Here is a 27,943-nt window from a genome sequence, read left to right on the forward strand (position 1 = left end):
ATGAAGGAGTATAATATCAAGGGTAAGACTCTTAGCAACGTCAAGGATCAAAAGGACCTTGGGGTCCGGATCCATAAGACTCTTAAATTGGCCTCTTAGGTAGAAGATGTGGTTAAGAAGGCTTATAGTGTACTGGCCTTCATCAATCGAGGGATTGAGTTTAGGAGTCGGGAGATAATGCTGCAGTTTTATAAGATCCTGGTCAGACCCCACTTGGAGTACTGCGCTCAGTTCTGGTCGCCTCATTACAGGAAGGATGTGGAAGCTATTGAGAGGGTGCAGAGGAGATTTACAAGGATGTTGCCTAGATTGGGTGGCATGCCTTATGAAGATAGGTTGAGGGAGCTCAGTCTTTTCTCCTTGGAGAGTAGTTAGGCGTGTATAAGATGTTGAGAGGTATTGATTGGGTGGATTGTCAGAGGCTTTTTCCCAGGGCTGAAATAAGAACATAAGAACATAAGAAATAGGAGCAGGAGTAGGCCATCTAGCCCTTCGAGCCTGCCCCGCCATTCAATAAGATCATGGCTGATCTGTCGTGGCTCAGTTCCACTTTCCCGCCCTCTCCCCATAACCCTTAATCCCCTCTCTTATCAAGAACCCATCAACCCGCTTCTTAAAAATATTTAGCGAGGCAGCCTCCACCACTTCAACAGGCAGAGAATTCCAGAGATTCACCACCCTTTGAGTGAAGAAGTTCCTCCTCAACTCCGTTCTAAACCGCCTCCCCTTTATCTTGAGGCTGTGCCCCCTAGTCCTACTGTCTTTTTTGAGCGGGAAGAGTCTCTCCACCTCTATCCTATCCATCCCATTCATCATCTTATACGTCTCAATGAGATCTCCCCTCATTCTTCTAAACTCTAACGAGTACAAGCCTAGTTTATTCAGCCTCTCCTCATAGCTCAATCCCCTCAACTCCGGTATCAGCCTAGTAAACCTCCTCTGCACTCCCTCCAGGGCCAAAATATCCTTGCGCAGGTGCGGCGCCCAAAACTGCACACAGTACTCCAGCTGCGGCCTCACCAATGCCCTATACAGCTGCAGCAAGACCTCCCTACTTTTATATTCAATCCCCCTCGCTATGAAGGCCAGCATCCCATTCGCCTTCCTGACCACCTGCTGCACCTGCAAGCTGGGTTTTTGCGACTCATGCACAAGGACCCCGAGGTCCCTCTGCACCGTCGCCTGCTGCAGTTTTTCGCCACGTAGGTAATAGTCCTTCCTACCATTCTTCCTACCAAAGTGGACCACCTCACACTTGCCAACATTAAATTCCATGGTTGCTACGAGAGGACACGTATTTAAGGTGATGGGGAGTAGGTACAGAGGAGATGTCAGGGGTAAGTTTTTCACTCAGAGGGTGGTGGGTGAGTGGAATCAGCTGCCGTCGGTGGTGGTGGACGCACATTCGATAGGGTCTTTTAAGAGACTTCTGGATGAGTACATGGGACTTAGTAGGATTGAGGGTTATAGGTAAGCCGAGTTGGTAGAGATATGATCGGTGCAACTTGTGCGCCAAAGGGCCTGTTTGTGCTGTAGTTTTTCTATGTTCTTCTACGTTCTATTAACCTGGTATTGTGAGACTTCTTACCACAGCTATTACAGATACATATCTACAGGATGACATAGATTGGGACCTGAATATTGAAGGATATATGACATTTAGGAAGAATAGAGAGTTGGAAAAAGGTGGTGATTTGTCTCTTCATTAATGATGGTATTTGCACATTAGAAAGGGATGATTTAAGTTCAGGAAGCCAAGATGTAGAAGCAATTTGGCTAGTGCTGAGCTAGGATAAAGGCAAAGATTAATTGTAGGACTGGTTCACAGCTTATCTAAAAGTAACCACACAGTCGGACAGAGTGTCAAGAAAGAGATAATGGGTGCCTATTGGAGAGACATGGCGATAATTGTGGGGAATTTTAATCTACATAGAGCGGAAAAATCTATATAGAGTAAGAGTGAAAGCTATATAGAGTAAGAGATAAAATGTTCCTGGAATGATTTAGGGATAGTTTCCCAGAACAGCTGAGAGCAGACTACAGCAGACTTGGTGTTGTGCAATAGAGGCATAAAAAGTAGGTGCAGGAGTAGGTAATTCAGGCTTTCCAAGCCTATTCCACCACCATGATGGTCATCTTGATCATCGAAAGTTGTTCCACTTTCCCTCTTATCTTTTTGTTCCTTTAGCCCCAAGACTACATCTAACTCCTTCTTGAAAAAAATACAATGTTGTGGAGAATTCCATATGATGACCAATTTCTGGGTGAAGAAATTTCTCTTCATCTCAGTCCCAAATGAGATAGGAAAAATTAATGATTTCATAGTGAAGGAGTCTGAGAGCAGCAGTGATGATAATATACTTGAATTTTGCATTCAATTTAAGGGAGAGAAGAATGGGTCCAAAACTAATATTTTAAACTTTAATAATAACAATAATGAAGACATGAAAACAAAACTGGTTAAAGTGAACTAGGAAATTAGATTAAATAATAGAGCAAAAAAGACACAGTGATAGGTCTTTAAGGGGATATTTCAGAATACAGAATTGATAGTGTCGTCGGCATAACCATCTTCATGCTTCATCCATGATCGTCCTTTCATCATCAGGTCAATAATTGGAAGACAGATTATACTTGAATGACCGTAAATGGAGAGAGATGGGTACTCAGTGAAACCTTGGTGTCCTTGTGCATCAGTCGCTGGTACAGCAGGCAGTAAAGAAGGCAAGTGGTATGTTGGCCTTCATAGTGAGAGGATTTGAGTACAGAGATAGTGATGTTTTGCTGCAGTGATATAGAGTGTTGATGAGGCCACACCTGGAGAGATAGTGAAACTGTTGGAGAGGATTCTTAGAGATATACACAGTCAGAACTGAATGGTCTTGTTAGTGACAGACAGCATGGTATTGTACATGGGAGGTCATGTCTCATTAATTTAACTGAGTTTTTTGAAGAGGTGACAAAAATGATTGATGAGGGAAGGGCTGTGGATGTGGATGTTATCTATATGGATGTTGTATGCATAGATTTTACATGGTGTGAAAGATTAAATCTCACAGGATCAGGGGTGAACTAGCTAGATGGATTCAAAACTGGCTTGGCCAAAGGAAACAGAGGAGGTTTACCAGGATGTTGCCTGGTATGGAGGGGAGGTCCTATGAGGAGAGGCTGAGGGATTTGGGGTTGTTTTCGCTGGAAAGAAGGCAGCTAAGAGGGGATCTTACTGAAACATATAAGATGATTAGAGGTTTAGATAGGGTGGATAGTGATAGCCTTTTTCCTCTGATGGAGAAATCTAGCACGAGGGGGCATAGCTTTAAATTAAGGGGTGGTAGTTATAGGACGGATGTCAGGGGTAGGTTCTTTACCCAGAGGGTGGTGAGGGATTGGAATGCCCTGCCTGCTGCAGTTGTAAATGCGCCTAGTTTGGGGGCGTTTAAGAGATCCGTGGATAGGTTTATGGATGGTAACTGTTTGGTTTAGGTTAGAGGGTCATTGTTTTTTAACTGGTCGGCGCAACATCGTGGGCCGAAGGGCCTGTTCTGCACTGTAATGTTCTAACATGCAAAATCCGCACAGACAGTGACCCAAGCTGGGAATCGAACCCAGGTCCCTGGCGCTGTGAGGCAGCAGTGCTAACCACTGTGCTACCATGCGGCCATATACCAGAAGGACATGGAGGCTTTGTACAGAGTGCAGGAAAGGTTTACCAGGATGTTGCCTGGTATGGAAGGTATTAGCTATGAGGAGAGATTGAATAAACTGGGATTGTACTCCCTGGAAAGACCTGATACAAGTTTATAAAATTACAAGAGCATTAGAATGGGTGAACAATTGGAAGCTTTTTCCCAGGGCAGAAATGACAATTACAAGAGAAATAAGTTCAAGATAAGAGGGGAAATGTTCAGTGGAGATATGCGGGACCAAGTTTTTTTACAGCAAAGGTGGTGGGGACCTGGAATGCGCTGCCAAGTGAGGTGGCTGTGGCAGTTACATTAGCCACATTTAAGATTTTCTTGACAGGCATATGTACAAAAGGGGAATAGAAGGATATAAGCGGTTGGTTTAGATAGGTAACGTGATTGACTCAGGCTTGAAGGGCCGAAGGGCATGTTCCTGTGATTAACTGTTCTTTGGTCTTCATTCATTGAGTATTGTGTGCAGTTTTGGTGTCCTTATCCGAGGGAGGATGTACTTGCTATAGAGGGAGTACAGCAAAAGTTTATCAAGCTGATTCCTGGAATGACAGTCTGTCATATGATAAGAGACTAAATTGATTAGGAACATAACCATTGGAGCTTAGCAGAGTGAGAAGGGATTAGACAGGGTGGATTCGGAAAGAATGTTCCCAATTGTGGGGGTGTGGAGTACAAGGAGTCATAGTTTTAGGATAAGGGGTAGGTGAGGAGAAATTTCTTCACCAAGACATTACTGAATGTGTGGAGTTCACTACTGCAGAATGTGGTTGAGGCCAAAATGTTGTCTAATTTCAAGAAAAAATTAGATGTATCTCTAGGGACGAAAGGTATCAAGAGATATGGGGGATATGTGGGGGGGGTGGCGGGGGATGCAGAAAGGAAGGATCAGGACATTGAATTTGATGGTCGACTGTGATCAAAATGAATGGCGGAGTGAGTTTGAAGGGCTGAATGGCCTACTTCTGTTTCTAGTTTCTGTGTTTCTAGGTCAGAAGTGAGGATGTTCTCAGATGACTACATAATGTGCGGCAACATTCACAACTGCACAATCAGTGAAACAGTTTCTGTCCACATGGAACAAAATCTGGATGTTATTCAGGCTTGAGTTGACAAGTGGCATGTAATGTTGTAGTGGAGAATTTCTTGTTTTCCGAGCTGTGATAGTAAAATTTGAACAAAGTTTGCTTTGCAAAAACAACTAGTTTTTATTATCACAAAACTGCATGCAGTATATGGCAGAGTCTTGGAGACAGAAAGAAGTCCCTACAAGCTGCTGTTTCTATCCCAAGACCGCACCAGCTACAAGAATCAGTTCCATAGTTATACCTTTTTCTTATCAGTGTACATGTTCAATTAGTAATACAAGCAGTAATACATCATCAATTGTATTAAGATCCGGTGACCTGTAAGACCTCTTTGTCTCAGCATCTTGAGGGGAATTGCTTGATAGAGCAGACGCAGCACGGTTTCGTTAAAGGGAAGTCGTGTCTGACAAATTTACTGGAGTTCTATGAGGATGTGTCTAGGGCGGTGGATAGAGGAGAGCTGGTGGATGTGGTCTTTCTTGATTTTCAGAAGGCGTTTGACAAGGTACCTCACAAGAGGTTATTGCAGAAGGTCAGGGGACATGGAGTTGGGGATAGAGTGTTAGCGTGGATAGAGGATTGGTTGTCAAATAGGAGGCAGAGAGTGGGGGTCAATGGGTGCCATTCGGATTGGCGGTTGGTGACTAGTGGAGTTCCCCAGGGGTCGGTGCTGGGGCCTCAGCTATTTACCATTTATATAGATGATCTGGAGGAGGGAACCGAGTGTATGGTGTCGAAATTTGCTGATGACACCAAGATTGGTGGAACGGCAAATTGTGCGGAGGGTGTGGAGAGTCTACAGAAGGATCTAGATAGGCTGGGTGAATGGGCCAGGAAATGGCAAATGGAATTTAATGTTGGCAAGTGCGGGGTGGTCCACTTTGGTAGGAATAATGGTAGGAAGGATTATTACTTACGTGGTGAAAAACTGCAGCAGGCGACGGTGCAGAGGGACCTCGGGGTCCTTGTGCATGAGTCGCAAAAACCCAGCTTGCAGGTGCAGCAGGTGGTCAGGAAGGCTAATGGGATGCTGGCCTTCATAGCAAGGGGGATTGAATATAAAAGTAGGGAGGTCTTGCTGCAGCTGTATAGGGCATTGGTGAGGCCGCAGCTGGAGTACTGTGTGCAGTTTTGGGTGCCGTACTTACGCAAGGATATTTTGGCCTTGGAGGGAGTGCAGAGGAGGTTTACTAGGCTGATGCCGGAGTTGAGGGGGTTGGGCTATGAGGAGAGGCTGAATAAACTAGGCTTGTACTCGTTAGAGTTTAGAAGAATGAGGGGAGATCTCATTGAGACGTATAAGATGATGAATGGGATGGATAGGATAGAGGTGGAGAGACTCTTCCCGCTCAGAAGGGACAGTAGGACTAGGGGGCACAGCCTCAAGATAAAGGGGGGGCGGTTTAGAATGGAGTTGAGGAAGAACTTCTTCACTCAAAGGGTGGTGAATCTCTGGAATTCTCTGCCCGTTGAACTGGTGGAGGCTACCTCGCTAAATATTTTTAAGAAGCGGGTTGATGGGTTTTTGATAAGAGAGGGGATTAAGGGTTATGGAGAGAGGGCGGGATTGTGGAACTGAGCCACGACAGATCAGCCATGATCTTATTGAATGGCGGGGCAGGCTCGAGGGGCTAGATGGCCTACTCCTGCTCCTATTTCTTATGTTCTTATGTTCTTTTGGTAGAACAAAAGAAGGCCGATGACTTTGTCATTTCTGACCTTATCTCGCCTCACTCATCCAGCCCTAAGTTATGTGGAGTCAGCCTTGACTTGACCTTTTCCGGTCTTATTCATGTCTTAGGTCATGTGGACTCAATGTTCCTTTTTTTTACCAAATACTTGACTAATTTTCCCATCATGCCACTACTTCATTCGTATAACTTCACAGTAACATTCATGCATCTCCAATGAGAGAGAATCTAATCATCATCCTTGCTATTCACGATATTAACGTCAATGAATTTTCCATTATCAACAGTTTGAGGGTTACCATTGACCAAAAAACTTAACACAGCGGGCATATAAATATTGTGACTACAAGAACAAGTCAGAGACTAGGAATCTATGAAACGTAGCTCACCAACTGACCACCACCCACCCCATCCCCCACAAAGTCAGTCCACCATCTGAAAGGCACAAGTCAGAGTGTGTTGGAACATTCTCCACTTGTCTATATGAATGCAGATCCAACATTCAAGAACCATAAAAAACTTAGTGTGGAAAGACTACTCAGGGTCTCATATGCTCCAGAACGATGGTTTCCGGAGTTAAGTGTCCTTTAAAAGTTACCATTCTGCACAATATCTATCAAATGACATTTGTGCACTATGTTCCAAGAGTGCCATGCCAAAATTTCAATGAGCTTACATTGATTTATAGCAGATAAAAGGAGCAATCTTATCGGCTCGTCACACTGGTTAATTGGTATAGTAAGTCAGTAAGTTTGGGTGAAAGGTGAAAAATTGGGTTCGCCTCGGTTTCTCGCCTCTCATGATGTTATGAGCCCCATTCTGCTGGTGAAATCAGCATGTTGATTTAAATATTCATCAGGTAGTTTAAATATTACTAGTGACTCTTAGACACAATCATCCAGGCTCCCTTGTCCTTACCTACTCACCGGTGGATGTTCTCACCGGCAGTGTGACAGATCTTCCAGTGCACTGTGTACACACTGTACACAGTGCACCGGGGGATCAAGGTGCCTGTGCACTGGCACCTCTAGAGTTCAGCCTCCAGCTTCCTGGTGTGAATTGGCCCTGCCATTCTCCCTGCTGCCAAGAATCACATTAAGCCCATATAATTAGGCCTGGAAGCTTGCTCAGTGTTTTCACGCTTGTTCAGCACTTAGAATTTTTCTGATAAGATTGACCCCAAAATGTTTGACATGCAGTGATTCTGACAGCACTAGACCTGTATTGCATTAATGGCTCTTAATGCTTTGAAAAATAATTTGTGCATAATGGTGGTGACTGCAAAAGTTGTGAAATTAACACATTTCAACAAAGTTGTTTGGTTAAGAACTTCTCTGAACTCAGCTATGTTGGTGCAAAATTAGTTTTTCTATTGATAATTGTACATTTTTTTGTGGTCTAGGTTATGGTACCAAATCTGGATGATATTCAGCATGCTATTAACCGAACGATCCAGATGGTTTTGGACGTGAACCGTAAGGTGATACATTGGAGGCAATCGAAAAATTTTGAGAGTGCTGATGATGCGCAGAACGTTGAAGGTAAGAGGTGCTAGAAAAAAGGTTCACCATTCCTGTGGTCCCGATAGAGGGACCCTGAGTCCTGTTGTCCTGTTAGAGGGACCCTCACTCCTTTTGTCCTGATAGAGAGACTGTCATTCCTGTTGTCCTTATAGAGAGACTCTTCTGTTGCCTTATTTTAAAATCTCACAAGGACTTTCAACTATCAAGCCGGGGGGAGGTGGGGAGGGAAGGGTAAAACTAGAGAAGTATAATGATTGATGGGAAGCAAAGCGACAGGTTAGCATGTGGGGAGGGGGGTTCAACTACATGGAAAATTTAAAAAATAGTTAAAAGGAAGGAGAACTTTGGAGATGTTATTAAACTCTCCTGAACAAATAATAGGACAGAGTATTTGGAAAGCGTTAGGGTTCTAGCTTCAGGGCGGCACGGTAGCACAGTGGTTAGCACTGCTGCTTCACAGCTCCAGGGACTTGGGTTCGATTCCTGGCTTGGGTCACTGTCTGCGTGGAGTTTGTACATTCTCTGTATGTCTGCGTGGGTTTCCTCCAGATGCTCTGGTTTCCTCCCACAGTCCAAAGATGTGTGGGTTAGGTTCATTGGCCATGCTAAAAATTGCCCCTTAATGTCCTGAGATGCATAGGTTAGAGGAGTCAGTGGGTAAATGTGTAGGGATATGGGGGTAGGGCCTTGGTGGGATTGTGGTCAGTGCAGACTCGATGGGTCGAATGGCCTCTTTCTGCACTGTAGGGCTTCTATGATATGGGGTAAGCCATTTAGGACTGAGATGAGGAGAAATTTCTTCATTCAGAGTGCAATGAACCTGCAGGATTCTCTACCACATATTCTTATTTTATTATCCTGTCTTTGTACCGCTGTGCAGGCCAAGGTACTGAATGTATTTAAGAAGGACTTAGACAGATTCCTAGATACTAAAGGCATGAAAAGGGTTAAAGAGAGAGAGCATGAGTGTGGCATTGAAATAGTGGATCAGTCATGAATATATTAAAGGGCAGAGCAGTCTCAATGTGCCAAATGGCCTACTTCTGCTCCTACTTTTTGGTTCTGAATGTGACTAACAACTAATATTTTCTGATGTCCCCTAAGTATGTATGCAGTGATTAAGGGCCACCTTTCCACAACTGGTCAGGCAGCATGGTTGGTGCAGCCTTGGAGGGCCAAAGGATCTGTTCCTCTGCTGTAATTTTCTTTGTGTCTTTGTTCTTTTGTTCCAACACTGGAACTTTATAAAATGTTGGCGTATTGAGTGCAGTTATGGTCACCGCATTTGAAGAAGGATTTGTTTGTACAGGAGAGGGTGCAAAGGATATTTACCTGGATGCTGCTTGGATTGAATCTGAGCTGTGAGGAGAGATCGGACAGGCTGTTTTCATTGGAGCAGCGAAGGTTGAGAGGGGACCTGATAGAGGTATATTAGATTAATGAGGGGCATCGATAGAGTAGATAGGAAGGCACATTTTCATTATTAAAGGGGTCAATAACCAGGAGCATAGATTTAAGGTAAGAGATAGAAAGCTAAGAGGGAGCAGAAAAGAAGCCTTTTCAACACCACTCTCTGGTATTTGAGCCTCTTAGTTGCAGCACAGTAAAGGAAACACAAGTCCTGCTTCTTCATAAACACCCTTTATTTTCTGATTCAACGTACACATCTCCAACACCCAGTGCCACTTGTAACCTCTTTATTTATCCCAGTGACTTGTATTAAGTTACAGTCCAAAGATGTGTGGGTTACATTGATTGGCCATGTTAAAAATTGCCCCTTAGTGTCATGGGATGTGTAGGTCAGAGGGATTAGTAGGTAAATGCCTGCTCAGAAAGGACAGCAGGACTAGAGGGCACAGCCTCAAGATAAGGGGGGGGGTGCAGTTTAGAATGGAGTTGAGGAGGAACTTCTTCACTCAAAGGGTGGTGAATCTCTGGAATTCTCTGTCTGTTGAAGTGGTGGAGGCTACCTCGCTAAATATATTTAAGTCACGGGTAGATAGGTTTTTGGTAGGCAAGGGAATTAAGGGTTATGGGGAGAAAGCGGGAAACTGGAACTGATCCACTTCAGATCAGCCATGATCTTATTGAATGGCAGGGCAGGCTCGAAGGGCTAGATGGCCTACTCCTGCTCCTACTTCTTATGTTCTTATGTTCTTATGTATAGGGGTGTGGGGATAGGGCATGGGTGGGATTGTGGTCGGTGCAGACTCGATGGGCCGAAGGGCCTGTTTCTGCACTGTAGGGTTCTATGTTCTATGTTCTATTAAATGATCAACATCCAATTTACGATTGAAGTGGAAGGTAACTGTTAACCCCTTCCCAACAGGTGGGAGTCTGGAACTCACTGCCTGAAAGAGTGGTTGAGTCAACTCTTGGAAAATTTAAGAAATATTTAGATATTCACTTGTGCTGCCATAACCTCCAGAGCTATGAGCCAAGTGCTAGAAAACAAAATTAGTGTAGTTAGATCTTTATTGACTGGCGTGGACATGATGGGCTCAATAGCCTCCTTCTGTGCTGTCAACATCTATGAATCATAACCCCCTCAACTTCTTTATCTCCCACCCTCCTTTCTCTCTCTTCAGTCCCACCACATCTTCTATTTCACTCCCCAAAATGCTTTTATTCTTCTTTCTCTTCTTATCTCTATTCTTTCCATTCCTCCTTTTAGCCCCTTTCCTTCTTTTCCCAGCTTCTCCTCTCTTTCCTCCACCCCTCCCCTCCGTCATTGTTAGAATTGGTCATAAATTGGCCATAAAATCTGAACACTCAGAGAACCGAAGGTAATCGGGAGAGTCTGCATGATTTTATGAAGGGAAATCATGTTTAACCAATTTATTTATGTTCTTTTAAGAAATAAAGCCTGTAATTGTGCTATACTTTTATTTCCAGAAGGTATTTGATAAGGTGCCATATCAAAGGTTATTGCAAAAAGTAAAAGCTCAGATTGATGGGGTGGGATTTTCCCATTTTTCAGCATGTCGCAGTGGGCGGCAGAAACAGCCTTGAAGCTGCCGATCCCAACGCCAGTCCCAGAAACCTGATAATCAGATCTAAATTTATTCTAACTGTTAGGATTCAGATTATGTCACTTCTGGAGAGACTGGGGACAGTCGCATCATATTGTCACATCATTGCGAACCGTGACTTGGGCCTCTTGCGGGTTTTTTCGCTCTCCTTGTCAATCCAGCCTGATGAAAATGGGGGCTGAAAAGCTCCCCCAAAGAATGTGTGCATAAATGATACGTTGTGACGAGTGGAGTCTCACACGGCCCTATGCTGGAAGTCAACTTTTTACAATTTATATCAACGGCTAAAATCTTACCCAAAAATGGCAGTGTTAGTGCCAACGCAAAAAACAGAGTATTTCCCGCCAAGGCGTCATCATGTTTTCGGATTGAATCTTTTTCCTCATTAGTAATAATTTTTATGCCCACAACTGCCATGTCAGTTGTGGAGTGTTCCATCTGACTCACCTGCCCCACAACAACTTAACTACTGAAAGCACTAGGAACTTAATATAAACGGCTCCCCACCACACATTCCACATTGACTGCACAGTTGGCAGCCAAAAAGCCCACACCTCACTTTTCAAAGTGAGCCCTCACCAAGATGCTGGGTGGGGTGGAGCAGAGGCAGGACACACTCTATCATAGGATCACAGAATTCCTATTATGCAGAAGGAGACCATTCAGCCTATCAAGCCTACACAAGCAACAATTCCATCCAGGCCCTATCCCTGTAACCACACATATTTACCTTGCTAATTCCACTGCCATTAAGGCAATTTAGGTTGGCCAATCTATGTAACCTGCACATCTTTGGATTCTAGCACCCCCCCGTCCCCATTCCAGGGGACTGCCTTCCAGCAGGGTCACCACCCCTGCCTGGAATGCAGCAGCCGCCCTGATGGATGCAAGTGCATTTTGGAAGACAATGGAGCAGCAGTATTGGAAGAAGATGAATGATTTTCTTCACTCAGTCTGGAAAAGTCCACCTCCAGTCTCTCTAAGGACCCACTGCACCACACCCCCCCCCCCACCCCACCCCGCACCCCTCACCAGACTCTCCTCGTACCGCCAAATATTTCCCTCACTCAGTCACCTTGGCCTTTGCCAACACTAGGCATCAGGTCCCTACCCTCCCTTCCACAATCACCACATACTCCCCATTAATTGCAATGGTCCTCACACTCCAATACCCACTCAAGCTCCACATCTGCCATATCTCATCACCATCTTAAATTTGAACACTCCCACCTACAGTCGCCCTATCTGTGTCATTGCAGGACAAATTCAACACAACAAGCGCAAGGGGGCACAGCCATCTGGAATAATGCAAGAACTTGCATTGCTGGTGACATGGGGGCAGCAGATAAATGTGACAATCCCTGACATATGCTATCATTCATTAACTCTCAAGAGAATAAATAGTGTCCCATCCATATCCCTCTTTACACACTGATGCCATCTCCCATCTCTTGTAGGCTGACTAATGGAGTAGGCAAGACCATCCTCGTGCCCCTGGACAACTGGACTCCAGCAGCTTCAAGGGGAATTCTCCAATCCCACCACTGAAGAGGTGTCACAGCTACCACCCACATCCGCCACCTGCACAGATATGCACATGTTGACAGAATCACTAAGTAGACAGGCTTCTGGGTCACTCAAAGCTGAAGATCCACAGCAGGCAGAGGCAGGAACATCCTGGAGATCTGGCATTCAGAGGGATACCAGTGCCCAGGACTCTGCTGAGGTCTATGATATGCCTCTGGGTCCTGTTGTTCCATAGCTACTGAAGCTGCAAAGGCAAAGTTGTGAACATCAGGAAAGAATAACAGCATCCCTTCTCAGATTGCAAGGCCAACTGGAGGAGATCCATCACCTGTTATCCAAGGAGATGGTACCATCACTTTAGTGCAGTAAGGCCAACACTGCAAGGGTGGCATTCACAGTGCAGACCTTGGTGCAAGATGTACACTCCATGGCAGGAGATGTCCGCACCATGGTTCAGCTCATGACCCGCACATCTGAGGGCGTGAGCTCCATGGTGCTGGGCTTCGACTGCATGATGAAGGCACTAGCGGCAATTCATGAGTGTCAGCATCAAAGGACAGAATCATTTCTGGATCTCAATCCAGCTGCTTCTCCATCCCGTGGGAACCTGAAGGGAAGCAGCAGCAGGTGAACAACCCGCAGTCCTCCAGCCAGGGGACCCTCAGTTTTTCCAGCCTATCTGACAGTTCACTTCCTGTGAGTGTCACACCTCCAGCCCCTGACACTGAGGAAGGCAAACTTCTCACTTGCCTGAAAGCACACCTGGACCATCCAGGCCCTGGTCCCCCTAAGGACGATGTGGAGCTGCTGGCGTTGGACCGGGGTAAACACAGTAAGAAGGCTCACAACACCAGGTTAAAGTCCAACAGGTTTATTTGGTAGCAAAAGCCACTAGCTTTCGGAGCGCTGGCTGCCCGTTCGTCAGGTGAGTCAGACTTCTAATCACAAGCAGGGCATATAAAGACACAAACTCAATTTACAGAATAATGAATGGAATGCAACTTTTTACAACTAATCAAGTCTTAAAGGTACAGGCAATGTGAGTGGAGAGAGCATTGAGCACAGGTTAAAGAGATGTGTCTTGTCTCCAGACAGGACAGTTAGTGAGATTTTGCAAGTCCAAGCAAGTTGTGGGGGTGACAGATAGTGTGACATGAGCCCAAGATCCTGGTTGAGACCGTCCTCATGTGTGCGGAACTTGGCTATCGGTCTCTGCTCAGCGACTGCCCTGTCCTCTGTCATGAAGACCACCTTGGAGAATGCTTACTCAAAGATCAGAGGCCAAATGCCCATGACCGTGAAGTATTCCCCAACAGGAAGAGAACAGTCCTGCCTTGTGATTTTCAAGCGGTGTTCATCCATCCATTGTCGTAGCATCTTCATGGTCTCCCCAATGTACCATGCCTCGAGACATCCTTTCCTGCAGCGCATCATAGAATCATAGAAAAACTACAGCACAAACAGGCCCTTCAGCCCACAAGTTGCGTCAATCTCATCTCTACCTACTTGGCTTACCGATAACCCTCAATCTTATTAAGTCCCATGTACTCATCCAGAAGTCTCTTAAAAGACCCGAACAAATTTGCCTCCACTAGCACCGATGGCAGCCGATTCCACTCACCCACCACACTCTGAGTGAAAAACTTATCCCTGACATCTCCTTTCTACCTACTCCCCAGCACCTTAAACCTGTGTCCTCTTGTGGCAGCCATTTCAGCCCTGGGAAAAAGCCTCTGAGAGTCCACCTGATCAATACCTCTCATCATCTTATACACCTCTATCAAGTCCCCTCTCATCCTTCAATGGCTTCCACATCCTTCCTGGAATGAGGCGACCAGAACTGAGCACAGTACTCCAAGTGGGGTCTGACCAGGGTCGTATACAGTTGCAGCATTATCTCTCAACTCCTAAACTCAATTCCTCGATTGATGAAGGCCAGTACACCATACGCTTTCTTAACCACATCCTCTAACTGGGAAGCCAATTTGAGAGCCCTATGAACCCAGTCCCCAAGATACTTCTGGTCTTCCACACTGCTAAGAGTCTTACCCTTTATATTATATTCCTTCATCCCATTTGACCTGCCAAAATGTACCACCAGACATTTATCTGGGTTGAAGTCCATCCGCCATTTCTCCGCCCAGTCTTGCATCCTATCTATGTCATGCTGCAACTTCTGACATCCCTCCAAACTATCCACAACACCTCCGACCTTCATGTCATCGGCAAACTTACCAACCCATCCCTCCACTTCCTCATCCAGGTCATTTATAAAAATCACAAACAGCAAGGGTCCAGAACAGATCCCTGGGGCACCCCACTGGTGACCAATGGCATGCTACGATGCAGAGGGACCTGAGGGTCCTTGTGCATGAATCGCAAAAACCCAGTCTGCAGGTGCAGCAGGTGATCAAAAAGGTGAATGGAATTTTGGCCTTTATAGCGAGGGGGATAGAATATAAAAGTAGGGAGGTCTTGCTGCAACTGTACAGGGCACTGGTGAGGCCACAACTGGAGTACTGTGTACAGTTTTGGTCACCGCATTTGCGAAAGGATATATTGGTCTTGGAGGGAGTGCAGAGAAGGTTCACTAGGCTGATACCGGAGTTGAGGGGGTTAGCCTATGAGGAGAGATTGAATAGACTGGGGCTGTACTCGTTGGAGCTTAGAAGGCTGAGGGGGGATCTTATAGAGACATATAAGATAATGAAGGGGATAGATAGGGTAGAGGTAGAGAGATTCTTCCCGCTTAGAAAGGATAGCAGAACTAGAGGGCACAGCCTCAAAATAAGGGGGGAGCAGTTTAGATCAGAGTTGAGGAGGAACTTCTTCACTCAAAGGGTGGTGACTCTCTGGAATTCTCTGCCTGTTGAAGTGGTGGAGGCTACCTCACTGAATATATTTAAGTCACGGGTAGATAGGTTTCTGATAGACTAGGGAATTAGGGTTATGGGGAGAAAGTGGGAAAGTGGAACTGATCCACTTCAGATCAGCCATGATCTTGTTGAATGGCGGAGCAGGCTCGAAGGGCTAGATGGCCTACTCCTGCTCCTATTTCTTATGTTCTTGTGTTCAGCTTTCTGTCAAGCAAGAATCAGATATTTTGCAGAGGATAAGAAGAGCATCACTTCTTGTCACTGCAAGTCATCATCATTTGCCGCAGTGTCCTGCTAATTGCCCTTACCATGAATGTTGCCACCATCATGACGACATCCTGCAGTCACAACAGTAGTGAATGAATGTCATACCCTGTGATGGGAGAGGACATATCCTGGCCAACCCCAAAATGAGAGCTCATGAGGGCATCCTTAGCTCTGCATCCCACGTGGGCCCTAGCTAACGCCTGAGGGCCTGCTTCCTCTTCCTTTGCAGGTTGCCCCTTGTCGTCCTCCTTATCCTCCTCCTGTTCCAAGGAGATGTAGCATTCCTCCATCTCCTCCTGGTCCAGCTGCTCTCCCCACTGCTGTGCCAGTTTGTAGAGTGCAGCAGACCACTTTGATGTGGAACACCCTCTGTGAGGTATATTGAAGCACTCCTCCTAACCAGTCCACGTCCCATGAACTTTGAACAGGCCAATTGCCAGCTTAACCAACAAACATGTTGACATATGAGCCTTGTTGTAGCAAGTCTCAACAGGTGTTTGTGCCCCCTGCACTGGCATCGTCAGCCATCTCCTGAATGGGATATCCTATGACTTGGAGGAGACATCCCTCCAGACATTGCTTTCCCTCAAAAATGGCTAGGATTTGTGAACATCCCAAGATGTTAGTATTATAGACCCTCCCCGGGAAATAGGCACAGAAGATCTGGTTGTTGAAGGAATGGTATCCCTTGTGGGTCATAATTGACACCCTGCATCTGAATTATGCCTGCTATGTCAGTGGAGCCCATGGCCCTGACTCCTGGATCACCTGGTCCCTGTCAATGTTGATATACATGAGGCCCCTAGCAAATAGTACAAATGTGACCTATCTTATGTACTTGTGTGGGGCAGACAGGGAGATGCCTCACTGGTCACACATACAGCACTGAGAGGACCAACTGGCATAGGAGGTCAGAGCAGCAGTGATTTTCAAGGCCACAGCCAATGGGTGAGCTCTCAGTCAATGTGGTGCCAACTCATGCATCATCTAGATGGTACAACCTTCCCCAGAACAGACACGGTCTTCTCCGGCAAAGGACCTCTGATGTTTGGAGGTAAGAAATTTTACAGCGGTATACCCTTGGCCAGTAATGTCTTCTCCAAAGCTCTGCCATCTGCAGGTTGCTGGTCCTGACCGCACGAAACAGCATGTCGATGTCACACTTGGTGGATCGCAATCAAAAGAATTGCTAGCTCATGTCTCCATGATCTTCTTGAATCAAGAACTGAAAGGAAGACAACATCAAAATGAATGATGAAGAGTCAAGACCACACCCTGACCAATAGCCTTCTCAGGATCAGGGATATTAACCCATGCACATCCCCCTATGTGGCAGCCTTTCCAATGAGCCTCACTCCTCCCCCATCACACAATAGCCAAATCCTATAGTTACCCCTCTCAGCTCAACCTGGAAGAAATGCTTCAACTTTTGAGAACCCCAAGGCCTTGTGATTCCCCTGGGGTGAAAATTGAGGGCCATTCAATGCATTCAAAGGACCTGTGTTCTAATCTCAAGGGAGAATGAGAGAAGCATAGAAAATAGGTGCAAGAGTAGGGCATTTGGCCATTTGAGCCTGCAGCACCATTCAATATGATCATGGCTGATCATGCACTTTCAGTTTCCCACTTCCACTTTCTCTCCATTACAAACTAATGCCAATGGCTTTCTGTGGTAGAGAATTCCACAGGTTCACAATTCTGAATGAAGAAGTTCTTCCTCATCTCAGTCCTGAGTGGCTTACCCCTTAGTTTGAGACTTTAACCCCTAGTTCTGCATTTCCCCAACTTCGGGAACATTCTTCCCACAGCTAACCTGTCAAATCCCATCAGAATTTTATATGTTTCTATGAGATTCCATCTCATTCTTCTAAATTGCAGTGAGTACAAGCCTAGTCAATCCAGTCTCTCTTATGTCAGTCCTGCTATTCCAGGAATCAATCTGGTGAACATTCACTGGAGTCCCTCAATAGCAAAAATGTCCTTCCTCAGATGAGGAGACCAAAATGCACACAATACTCGAAGTGTGGTATCACCAAGGCTTTGTATTACTGCAGCAAGACATCCTTACTTCTATACTCAAATCCACTTGCTATGAAAGCCAGCAGGCCATTAGCTTTCCTTACCATCTGCTGTATCTGCATGCTATCCTTCAGCGACTGTTCCACCACAACATCCAAGTCACGTCGCACTTCCCCTTTTCCTAAATTGCCACCCTTCAGATAATAATCCTCCTTCCTGTTTTTGCCACCAAAGTGGATAACCTCACATTTATCCACATTATATTGCATTTGCCATTATTTGTCCACTCAGCCAGCCTATCCAAGTCACCCTACAGCCTCTTTGCATCCTCCTCACAGCACACACTGCCACCCAACTTAGTGTCATTTGCAAATTTAGAGACAGTGCATTCAATTCCTTTGTCCAAATCATTAATGTACATTGTGAATAGCTGGGATCCCTGCACTGAACCCTCCGGTACCCCCCACTAGATATTATCTGCCATTCTGAAAATAATCCATTTATTCCCACTATCTGCTTCCTGTCTGCCAACCAATTCTCTATCCACGTCAATACATTACCCCCAGTACTATGATCTTTAATTTTGCTCACTAATCTCTTGTGTGGATGTTGTCAAAAGCCTTTGAAAGTCCAGATATATAACATTACTGGTTCACTCTTCTCAACGCTACTGATCACATCGTCAAAAAATTCCAGAAGATTTGTCAAGCATGATTTATTTCCCTTTAGTGAATCCATGCTGACTTGGACCGATCCTGTGACCACTTTCCAAATGCTCAGTTATTATATCCTTAATAATTGACTCTAGCATTTTCCCCACTGCCGGTGTCAGGCTAACCAAACTAAAATTTCCCATTTTCTCTCTTCCCTCCTTTTTTAAAAATTGTAGTTACATTAGCTACCCTCCAATCTATTGGAACTCTTCCAGGGTCTATAGAATGCTGGAAAGTGATCAGCAATGCATCCACTATTTCTGGGGCCACTTCCTGGAGTACTCTGGGATGCAGAGCATGAGGCCCTGGGGACTTATTGGGTTTTAATCCCAGCAATTTCCCCACTACAATTTCCTGACTAATAAGGATTTCCTTCAGTTCCTCCTTCACGCTAAATAAGAGACGGCACAGTAGCACAGTGGTTTGCATTGCTGCCTCACAGCGCCAGGGACTCCGGTTTGATTCCTGGCTTGGGTCACTGTCTGTGTGGAGTTTGCACACAGTATCTGTGTAGGTTTCTCCAAATGCTCTGGTTTCCTCCCACATTCTGAAAGACACGCTGGTTAGATGCATTTACCTGAACAGGCGTCAGATTGTGGTGACTAGGTGGAATTTCACAGAATTAATGAAAGCCTTACTGTGACTAATAAATAAACTTTAAAAAACTTTAATCCTCTGTACCCTAGTATTACATAGAACATAGAACACTATAGCACAAAAAGGCCCTTGCGCTGATCACATCTATACCTACCAAGCCATAGAACTATCTGTAACTCCCAATCCCGTTAGATTCCATATACTCATCCAGAAGTCTTTTAAAAGACCCCAGCGAGTTCGCCTCTATCACCACCGACGGCAGCTGATTCCACTCACTCACCACCCTCTGAGTGAAAAACTTACCCCTAACATCTCCTCTGTACTTGCTTCCCAGCACCTTAAACCTGTGTCCTCTCGTAGCAACCATTTCAGCCCTGGGAAATAGCCTCCGAGAATCCACCCTATCTATTCGTCTCAACATTTTATAAACCTCTATCAGGTTGCCTCTCAACCTTCGTCTCTCCAGGGTGAAGAAACCTAGCTCCCTCAACCTACCTTCATAAGGCATGCCTCCCAATCCAGGCAACATCCTTGTAAATCTCCTCTGCACCCTCTCAATAGCTTCCACATCCTTCCTGTAGTGAGGCAACCAGAATTGCGCACAGTACTCCAAGTTGGGTCTGACAAGGGTTTTGTAAAGTTGCAGCATTACCTCCCGACTCCTAAACTCAATCCATCGATTAATGAAGGCCCGTATGCCATATGCCTTCTTGACCACATCTTCCACTTGCGAGGCCAATTTAAGAGTCCTATGGACCCGGACCCCAAGATCCTTCTGCTCTTCAACACAGCTAAGAGTCCTACCCTTGATATTGTACTCCTTCATCCCATTGGTCCTGCCAAAATGGACCACTACACATTTATCCACATTGAAGTCCATCTGCCACTTCTCCGCCCAGTCCTATCTATGTCACGCTGCAACTTCTGACATCCCTCCAGATTATCCACAACACCACCAACCTTCATATTGTCGGCGAACTTACTAACTCATCCCTCCACTTCCTCATCCAGGTCATTTATGAAAATGACAAACAGCAAGGGTCCTAGAACAGATCCCGGTGGCACTCCACTGGTGACCGACCTCCATGCAGACCCATCCACAACCACTCTCTGCCTTCTGCAGGCAAGCCAGTTCTGGATCCACAAGGCCAAAGCCCCTTGGATACCATGCCCTCTCACCTTCTCAAGAAGTCTTGCATGGGGGACCTTATCAAACGCCTCGCTGAAGTCCACCGTCCACCGCTCTTCCTTCATCAATGTGTTCAGTCACATTTTCAAAGAACTCAACTAGGCTCATAAGACACGACCTGCCCTTGACAAAGCCGTGCTGACTATTTCTGATCATTCTAAACTTCTCTAAATGCTCATAAATCTTGTCTGTCAGAATCCTCTCCATCAGCTTACCAACCACTGAGGTCAGACTCACCGGTCAGTAATTTGCCAGGCTATTCCTGTTCCCTTTCTTGAAAATAGGAACCACATCCGCAATCCTCCAATCCTCTGGAACCTCTCCTGTCCCCATCAAAGATGCAAAGATCATTGCCAGGGGCTCTGCAATCACTTCCCTCACCTCCCACGGTATTGCTGGAAGGTAATTTATGTCTTCCTAATGAAGACAGATCCAAAGTATTTGTTCCCCGTCCCTTTGTCGCTCATTATTAATTCACCTGATTTGAATTGTAAGGGACCTACATTTGTGTTCACCAGTCTTTTTCTCTTCATATATCTATAGAAGCTTTTACAGTCAGTTTTTATATTTTTTGCAAGCCTACCCTCGTATTCTGATATCCCCTTCCGAATTAAGCCCTTTGTCCCTCTCTGCTGGATCTTAAATTTCTCCCAGCCCTCTGCTTTGCTTCTTTTTCTGGCCAATTTATATGCCTCTTCTTTGGCTTTAACACTATCCCTGATTTTGCTTGTTAGCCATGGATGAGCCACCTTCCCCATTTTACTCTTATGCCAGACAGGGATGTACAGTTATTGAAGTTCATCCACGTGTTCCTTAAATGTCTGCCATTGCCTATCCACTGTCAACACCGTAAGTATCCTTTGCCAGCTTATCCTAGCCAATGCATGTCTTACACCATCAAAGTTAGCTTTCCTTAAGTTCAGGACCCTAGTCTCAGACTTAGCTTTGTTATTCTCTATCTTAATGAAAAATTCTACCGTGTTATGGTCACTCTTCTCCAAAGGATCTCACACCACACGGTTGCTAATTGATACTCTCTCATCACACAATATCCAGTCTAGGATGGTCTGGTCGCTAGTTGGCTCCTTAACATATTGGCCGAGAGGTTGCCACCCATCATGTCCTGAACATGGTGACTGAAGAACACATTCAACATAACGCTTTTCGTTGGGATCAACATCTATAGTACATCTGTTGTGGGGTCACGAGTGCTGCCTTGGAGTTCAATTCTTGGGGGCTAAGATTCCATCTCTTTAGTTGGAGTTCAATGTTTGGGGGCTAAACTTCCAACTCTTTTAGTGGAGTATAATGTTGGGGGCTAAATTTCTAATTCTTTTATTGGAGTTTAATGCTGAGGGCTAAACTTTTTATTACTTTATGGGAATTTAATGTTGGGGGCTAAGATTTCAATTCTTTTATTGGGGTTTAATGTTGGGGGCCAAGCTTCCAGTTGTTGTATTGTAGTTCAATGCTTGGGGGCTAAGTTTCCAATTCTTTAGTTGGAGTTCAATGTTTGTGAACAAATCTTCCAACTCTTTTATTGGAGTTCAGTGCTTGTAAGCAAAGCTTCCAACGCGTTTACTGGAGTTCAATGTTCGGGAGCAAAGCTTCCACTTTTTTATTGGAGTTCAATGCTTGAAGGGCGAAGCTCCCATTCTTTAGTTTGAGCTGAACTCTTGAGGGCTAAGCTTCCAACTCTTTTATTAGAGTTCAATGCTTCTGGGCTAAGCCTCAAACTGTTTAGTTGGAGTTCAATTATTGGGGGTGCTCTCCATCCCCTCTCAGCCCCTTTGCCCAGGCCTGACAGAGGCTATATATATAGAATGGTAGATTTTAGATTGCAAAATGGTAACAGGATTTTAAAGCAACGAGCATAACAAAATACTGTCCATTCTCAAATAATAATAACAATAAAAAAACTAACATTTGAGAACATGCCTGCTTAGAGTCCAAAAACCTGAAACGGAAAGTTGTGGATGGAGACAGCATTAGACACCAAGGGCCATAAGGACTGTCTACTTTCTGCTGATTAATCATGGAATCATATAGTGCAGAAGAGGCTGTTCGGCCCGTCGAGTCTACACCAACACATCAGAAACACCTGAACTACCACCTAATCCCATCTGCTAGCGTTGGCCCATAGCCTTGGATATTATGACATGCCAAGTGCTCATCCAGGTACTTTTTTACGGATGTGAGGCAACCCACATCTACCACCCTCCCAGGCGGTGCATTCCATACCACCACCACTGTCTGGCTAAAAAAGTTTCTCTTCACATCCCCCCTAAACCTTCTCCCCCTCACCTTGAATCTATGTCCCCTCATGACTGACCCTTCAACTAAGGAAAACAGCTCCTCTTTACTCTGTTCTTGGCCCTCATAATCTTATACACCTTCATTAAGTCACCCCTTAATCTTCTCTGCTCCAACAAAAACAACATAAGCCTATTCAACATCTCTTCATAACTTAAATGTTCCATCCCAGGCAGCATCCTGGTGAATCTCCTCTGTACCCTTTCCAGTGCAATCACATCCTTCCTATAATGTGGCAACTAGAACTGTACACAGTTCTTCGGCTGTGGCCTCACCAAAGATCGATACAGCTCCAACTAAAGCGGGAGAATCCATCAAAGAAAGTCATGCAATGTTAATCTGAAGAATTGGATGATCTCCTAAGGGGCTGCTTGGAGCCAGAGAACTGGTCAGTATTTAAAAATTCTGCAACCATCCTGAATGAGTACACCACTACAGTAACTGACTTCATTAGTAAGTGTGTAGAAGATTGTGTGCCAAAAAAGCAAATCTGTATGTTCCCCAACTGGAAACATGGATGAGCAGGGATATCCACTTCCTGCTGGTCCAAGTCTGAGGTGTTCAAGTCAGGCGACACTGACCTGTACAAGAAAGCCAGATATGATCGAAGGAGATGTATCAAAGATGCCAAAAGACAGTACTGGACCAAGCTAGAGTCCCAGGCTAGCCACACTGATCCCCGCCGACTATGGCAAGGTCTGCAAGACGATAGAGGCTACAAGATGAAGGCATGTAAAATCACCATCGCCAGTGCAACCCTCCCTGATGAGCTCAATGCATTTTTGAGCAAGAGGTCAGCAAGAACTTGGCCTCTTTCCTGGAAGCCCTGGATGAACCTATATCTGGAATCACCATTGCAGATGTCAGAGTAGCCTTCTCAAAGGTCAACCAATGGAAAGTGACTGGCCCGGATAGGGTACATGGATGGGCACTCAGATCCCGTGCAGATCAGCTAGCAGAGGATTCACAGACATCTTCAACCACTCTTTACAACAATCTGAGGTCCCTATATGATTCACGAAGTTGATCATCATCCCAGTACCTAAGAAAAACCAAGCAGCATTTCTTAATGACAATCGGCCAGTGGCTCTGACATCCATCATTACGAAGTGCTTTGAAAGGCTAGTCATGGCACGAATCAATTGCTGCCTCCCTGACTACCTGGATCCACTACAGTTTGCCTACTGCCACAACAGGTCCATCCCCCTGGCTCTGCACTCAACTCTGGAACATCCAGATAACAAGGGCACCTATGTCAGACTCCTGTTTATTGACTACAGCTCAGCCTTCAACACTATTATTCCCATGAAACTCATCTCCACATTCCATGGCCTGGACCTTGACATTTCCCTCTACGACTGAATCCTGAACTTCCTTACAATCAGTAAGGATAGGCAACAACACCTCCTCCACGATCATCCTCAACACCGGTGCCCCACATGGCCGTGTTCTCAGCCCCCTACTATACTCCTTATACACTTATGACTCTGTGACCACATTCCCCTCCAATTCAATTTTCAAGTTTGCTGATGACACCACCGTAGTGGGTCGGATCTCAAACAATGATGAAACAGAGTAAAGGAATGAGATAGAAAATCTGGTGAATTGGTGCGGCAACAATAATCTCTCCCTCAGTGTCAACAAAACGAAGGAAATTGTCATCAACTTCAAAAAGCATAAAGGAGAACATGCCCCTGGCTACATCAATGGGGACAAAGTAGAAAGAGTCGAGAGCTTCAAGTTTTTAGGTGATCAGATTACCAACAACCTGTCCTAGTCCCCCCATGCCAACACTATAATTGAGAAATCCCACCAATGCCTCCAATTTCTCAGAAGACAAAGGAAATTTGACATGTCAGCTACAGCTCTCACCAACTTTTACAAATGCACTATAGAAAGCATTCTTTCTGGTTGTATCACAGCTTGGTATGGCTCTTGTTTTGCCCAAGACTGCAAGAAACTATAAAAGTCGTGAATGTAGCCCAATCCATTACACAAACCAGTCTCCCATCCATTGACTCTGTCTACACTTCCCACTGCCTCGGCAAAGCAGCCAGCATAATTAAGGACCCCATGCATCCCGGACATTCTTTCTTCCATCGAAAAAGATACAAAAGTCTGAAGTCAGGTACCAACTGACTCAAGAACAACTTCTTCCCTGCTGCTGTCAGACTTTCGAATGGACTTACCTTGCATTAAATTGATCTTTCTCTACATCCTAGCTATGACTGTAACACTACATTCTGCACTGTCTCATCTCCTTCTCTATGAACAGTATTTTTTTCTGTATAGTGCACAAGAAACAATACTTTTCACTGTATGTTAATACATGTGACAATAATAAATCAAATCAAATAAAAAAAACATGACACACCTGCTTTTGTAATCTATGCCTGAATTGATAAAGGCAAGTGTCCCATATGCCTTTTTCACCACCCTACCAACATGTCCTTCTGCCTTCAGAGATCTGTGCACAAACACACCAAGGTCCCATTGTTCACAAAACTTTCTAGTGTCATGCTATTCATTGAATACTTCCTTGTCAAATTACTCCTTCCAAAATGTATCAGCTCATATGTTTCAGGGTTAAATTCCATGTACCACTTATCTGCCCATTTGACCATTCTGTTTTTATCTTCATGTAGCCCAAGATAGTCAGCCTCACTGTTAACCACCCATCTAATCCTTGTGTTATCTACAAACTTACTAATCCTACCCCAACATAGTCATCTACATTCTTCATATGAATGACGAATAAGAGGGAATCCAACACAGGTCCCTGTGGTACACCAGTGGCTTCCAGTCACTGAAACAGCCTTCTGTCATCAGAGTGAGTGTCACTGAATCACACTTGCAGGCAGTGATATATTGTCCAGACATGCAGATGATCTTTCCCACAGTTTTGGACAAATTCTAATATTATGACTTGGCTGTCACTCATTCTGTTCCACTGCATTTTCATTGGCAGGACAGAAAACCCAAAATTACTGTTTTTTGAAAATTTAGCATTTAACTACCTGTAAACAAGCAAAGAACCTATTTTGTGACTGTTAAGTATGTAACTTTGTTCTCCTGAACAGAAATTAGCGAAAGTAAGGGTGTAAGGCAGCTGAAGAATTTTTATCACAACGTGGCAGAACACAAAGACGTAACCAAATTAATAGTGATACTGTCTGCTTCTGTCAACTCATTGAGGGATACAATCACCAGTGCACTAGAACGTTTCCAAAAATTTAAGATGCTGTGGCTAGAAGACAGAGACACAACAATTAAGGTATTGTAAATACTTATGCCTGACCCTTCTGGATTGAACCTTCTTCCTATTTCTGGTGACTGATTTCACAATGGCTTTCATGTTAACTGTTCCATTCATGTATTTGAAAGAAGGTAAGAATCTTGTGGGCACTTAGTAATGCATAGAAAATTGATTTAAGCCAAATTTGTTTACTCAATTTAATAGATTATTTGAAGAAATGACTGGATAGATAAAGGGATGCAGTAAATATAGATTTTCAGGAACTAACATAAGAAATAGGAGCAGGAGTAGGCCATCTAGCCCCTCAAGCCTGCACTGCCATTCAATAAGATCATGACTGATCTGAAGTGGATCAGTTCCACGTTCCCGCTTTCTCCCCATAACCCTTAATTCCCTTGTCTGTCAAAAAGCTATCTACCCGTGACTTTCAGAAGGCGTTTGACCAGGTACCTCACAAGAGGTTATTGCAGAAGGTCAGGGGACATGGAGTTGGGGGTAGGGTGTTAGCGTGGATAGAGGATTGGTTGTCAAATAGGAGGCAGAGAGTGGGGGTGCTATTCGGATTGGCGGATGGTGACTAGTGGAGTGCCCCAGGGGTCGGTGCTGGGGCCTCAGCTATTTACCATTTATATAGATGATCTGGAGGAGGGAACCGAGTGTAGGGTGTCGAAATTTGCTGATGACACCAAGATTGGTGGAACGGCAAATTGTGCGGAGGGTGTGGAGAGTCTACAGAAGGATCTAGATAAGCTGGGCAAATGGGCTAGGAAATGGCAAATGGAATTTAATGTTGGCAAGTGCGAGGTGGTCCACTTTGGTAGGAATAATGGTAGGAAGGATTATTACTTACGTGGCAAAAAACTGCAGCAGGCGACGGTGCAGAGGGACCTCGGGGTCCTTGTGCATGAGTGGCAAAAACCCAGCTTGCAGGTGCAGCAGGTGGTCAGGAAGGCGAATGGGATGCTAGCCTTCATAGCGAGGGGGATTGAATATAAAAGTAGGGAGGTCTTGCTGCGGCTATCTAGGGCATTGGTGAGGCCGCAGCTGGAGTACTGTGTGCAGTTTTGGGCGCCGTACTTACGCAAGGCTATTTTGGCCTTGGAGGGAGTGCAGTGGAGGTTTACTAGGCTGATGCCAGAGTTGAGGGGGTTGAGCTATGAGGAGAGGCTGAATAAAATAGGCTTGTACTCGTTAGAGTTTAGAAGAATGAGGGGAGATCTCATTGAGACGTATAAGATGATGAATGGGATGGATAGGATAGAGGTGGAGAGACTCTTCCCGCTCAGAAAGGATAGTAGGACTAGGGGGCACAGCCTCAAGATAAAGTGGGGGCAGTTTAGAACAGAGTTGAGGAAGAACTTCTTCACTCAAAGGGTGGTGAATCTCTGGAATTCTCTCCCCGTTGAAGTGGTGGAGGCTACCTCGCTAAATATTTTTAAGACGCGGGTTGATGGGTTTTTGATAAGAGAGGGGATTAAGGGTTATGGGGAGAGGGCGGGAATGTGGAACTGAGCCACGACAGATCAGCCATGATCTTATTGAATGGCGGGGCAGGCTCGAAGGGCTAGATGGCCTACTCCTGCTCCTATTTCTTATGCGATCTCAGACTTCTGTATTTTTTGCCCAACAGAAGAAGGTGGAAGAAATTTTGGGATGCGTGGGGTCCTTAATTATGCTGGCTGCTTTGCCAAGGCAGCGTGTAGTGTAGACAGAGTCGATGGATGGGAGGCTGGTTTGCATGATGAATTGGACTACATTCCTTTTGTAGTTCCTTATGCTCTTGGGCAGAACAAAAGCCATACCAAGCTGTGATACAATCAGAAAGAATGCTTTCTATGGTGCATCTGTAAAAGTTGGTGAGAGTTGTAGCTAACATGCCAAATTTCCTTAGTCTTCTGAAAAAGTAGAAGCATTCATGGGCTTTTGATCTGGAGGAGGGAACTGAGTGTATGGTGTCAAAATTTGCTGATGACACCAAGATTGGTGGTATGGCAAATTGTGCGGAGGGTGTGGAGAGTCTGCAGAAGGATCTAGATAGGCTGGGCGAATGGGCCAGGAACTGGCAAATGGAATTTAATGTTGGCAAGTGCGAGGTGGTCCACTTTGGTAGGAATAATGGTAGGAAGGACTATTACTTACGTGGCGAAAAACTGCAGT

At 45.1% G+C, this 27,943-nt stretch overlaps 1 protein-coding gene across 1 annotated transcript in view; it reads left to right on the forward strand.

Moving 5' to 3' along the window:
- Positions 1-27,943, forward strand: part of LOC145345624 (dynein axonemal heavy chain 8-like) — a gene marked incomplete at its 3' end in the record, with an annotated part of 1,250,971 nt that overhangs the window by 642,951 nt on the left and 580,077 nt on the right. The window contains exons 26-30 of the mRNA XM_080193458.1: positions 7,877-7,979; positions 12,538-12,589; positions 22,908-22,932; positions 24,245-24,270; positions 25,618-25,804. Of these exons, the coding sequence (XP_080049584.1) occupies positions 7,877-7,979; positions 12,538-12,589; positions 22,908-22,932; positions 24,245-24,270; positions 25,618-25,804 (393 nt within the window). The remainder of the gene's footprint in view (positions 1-7,876; positions 7,980-12,537; positions 12,590-22,907; positions 22,933-24,244; positions 24,271-25,617; positions 25,805-27,943) is intronic.

Source organism: Carcharhinus amblyrhynchos, chromosome 7, assembly GCF_965287045.1.
Source record: "Carcharhinus amblyrhynchos chromosome 7, sCarAmb.v2.hapA, whole genome shotgun sequence".
NCBI classification, from domain to species: Eukaryota; Metazoa; Chordata; class Chondrichthyes; order Carcharhiniformes; family Carcharhinidae; genus Carcharhinus; species Carcharhinus amblyrhynchos.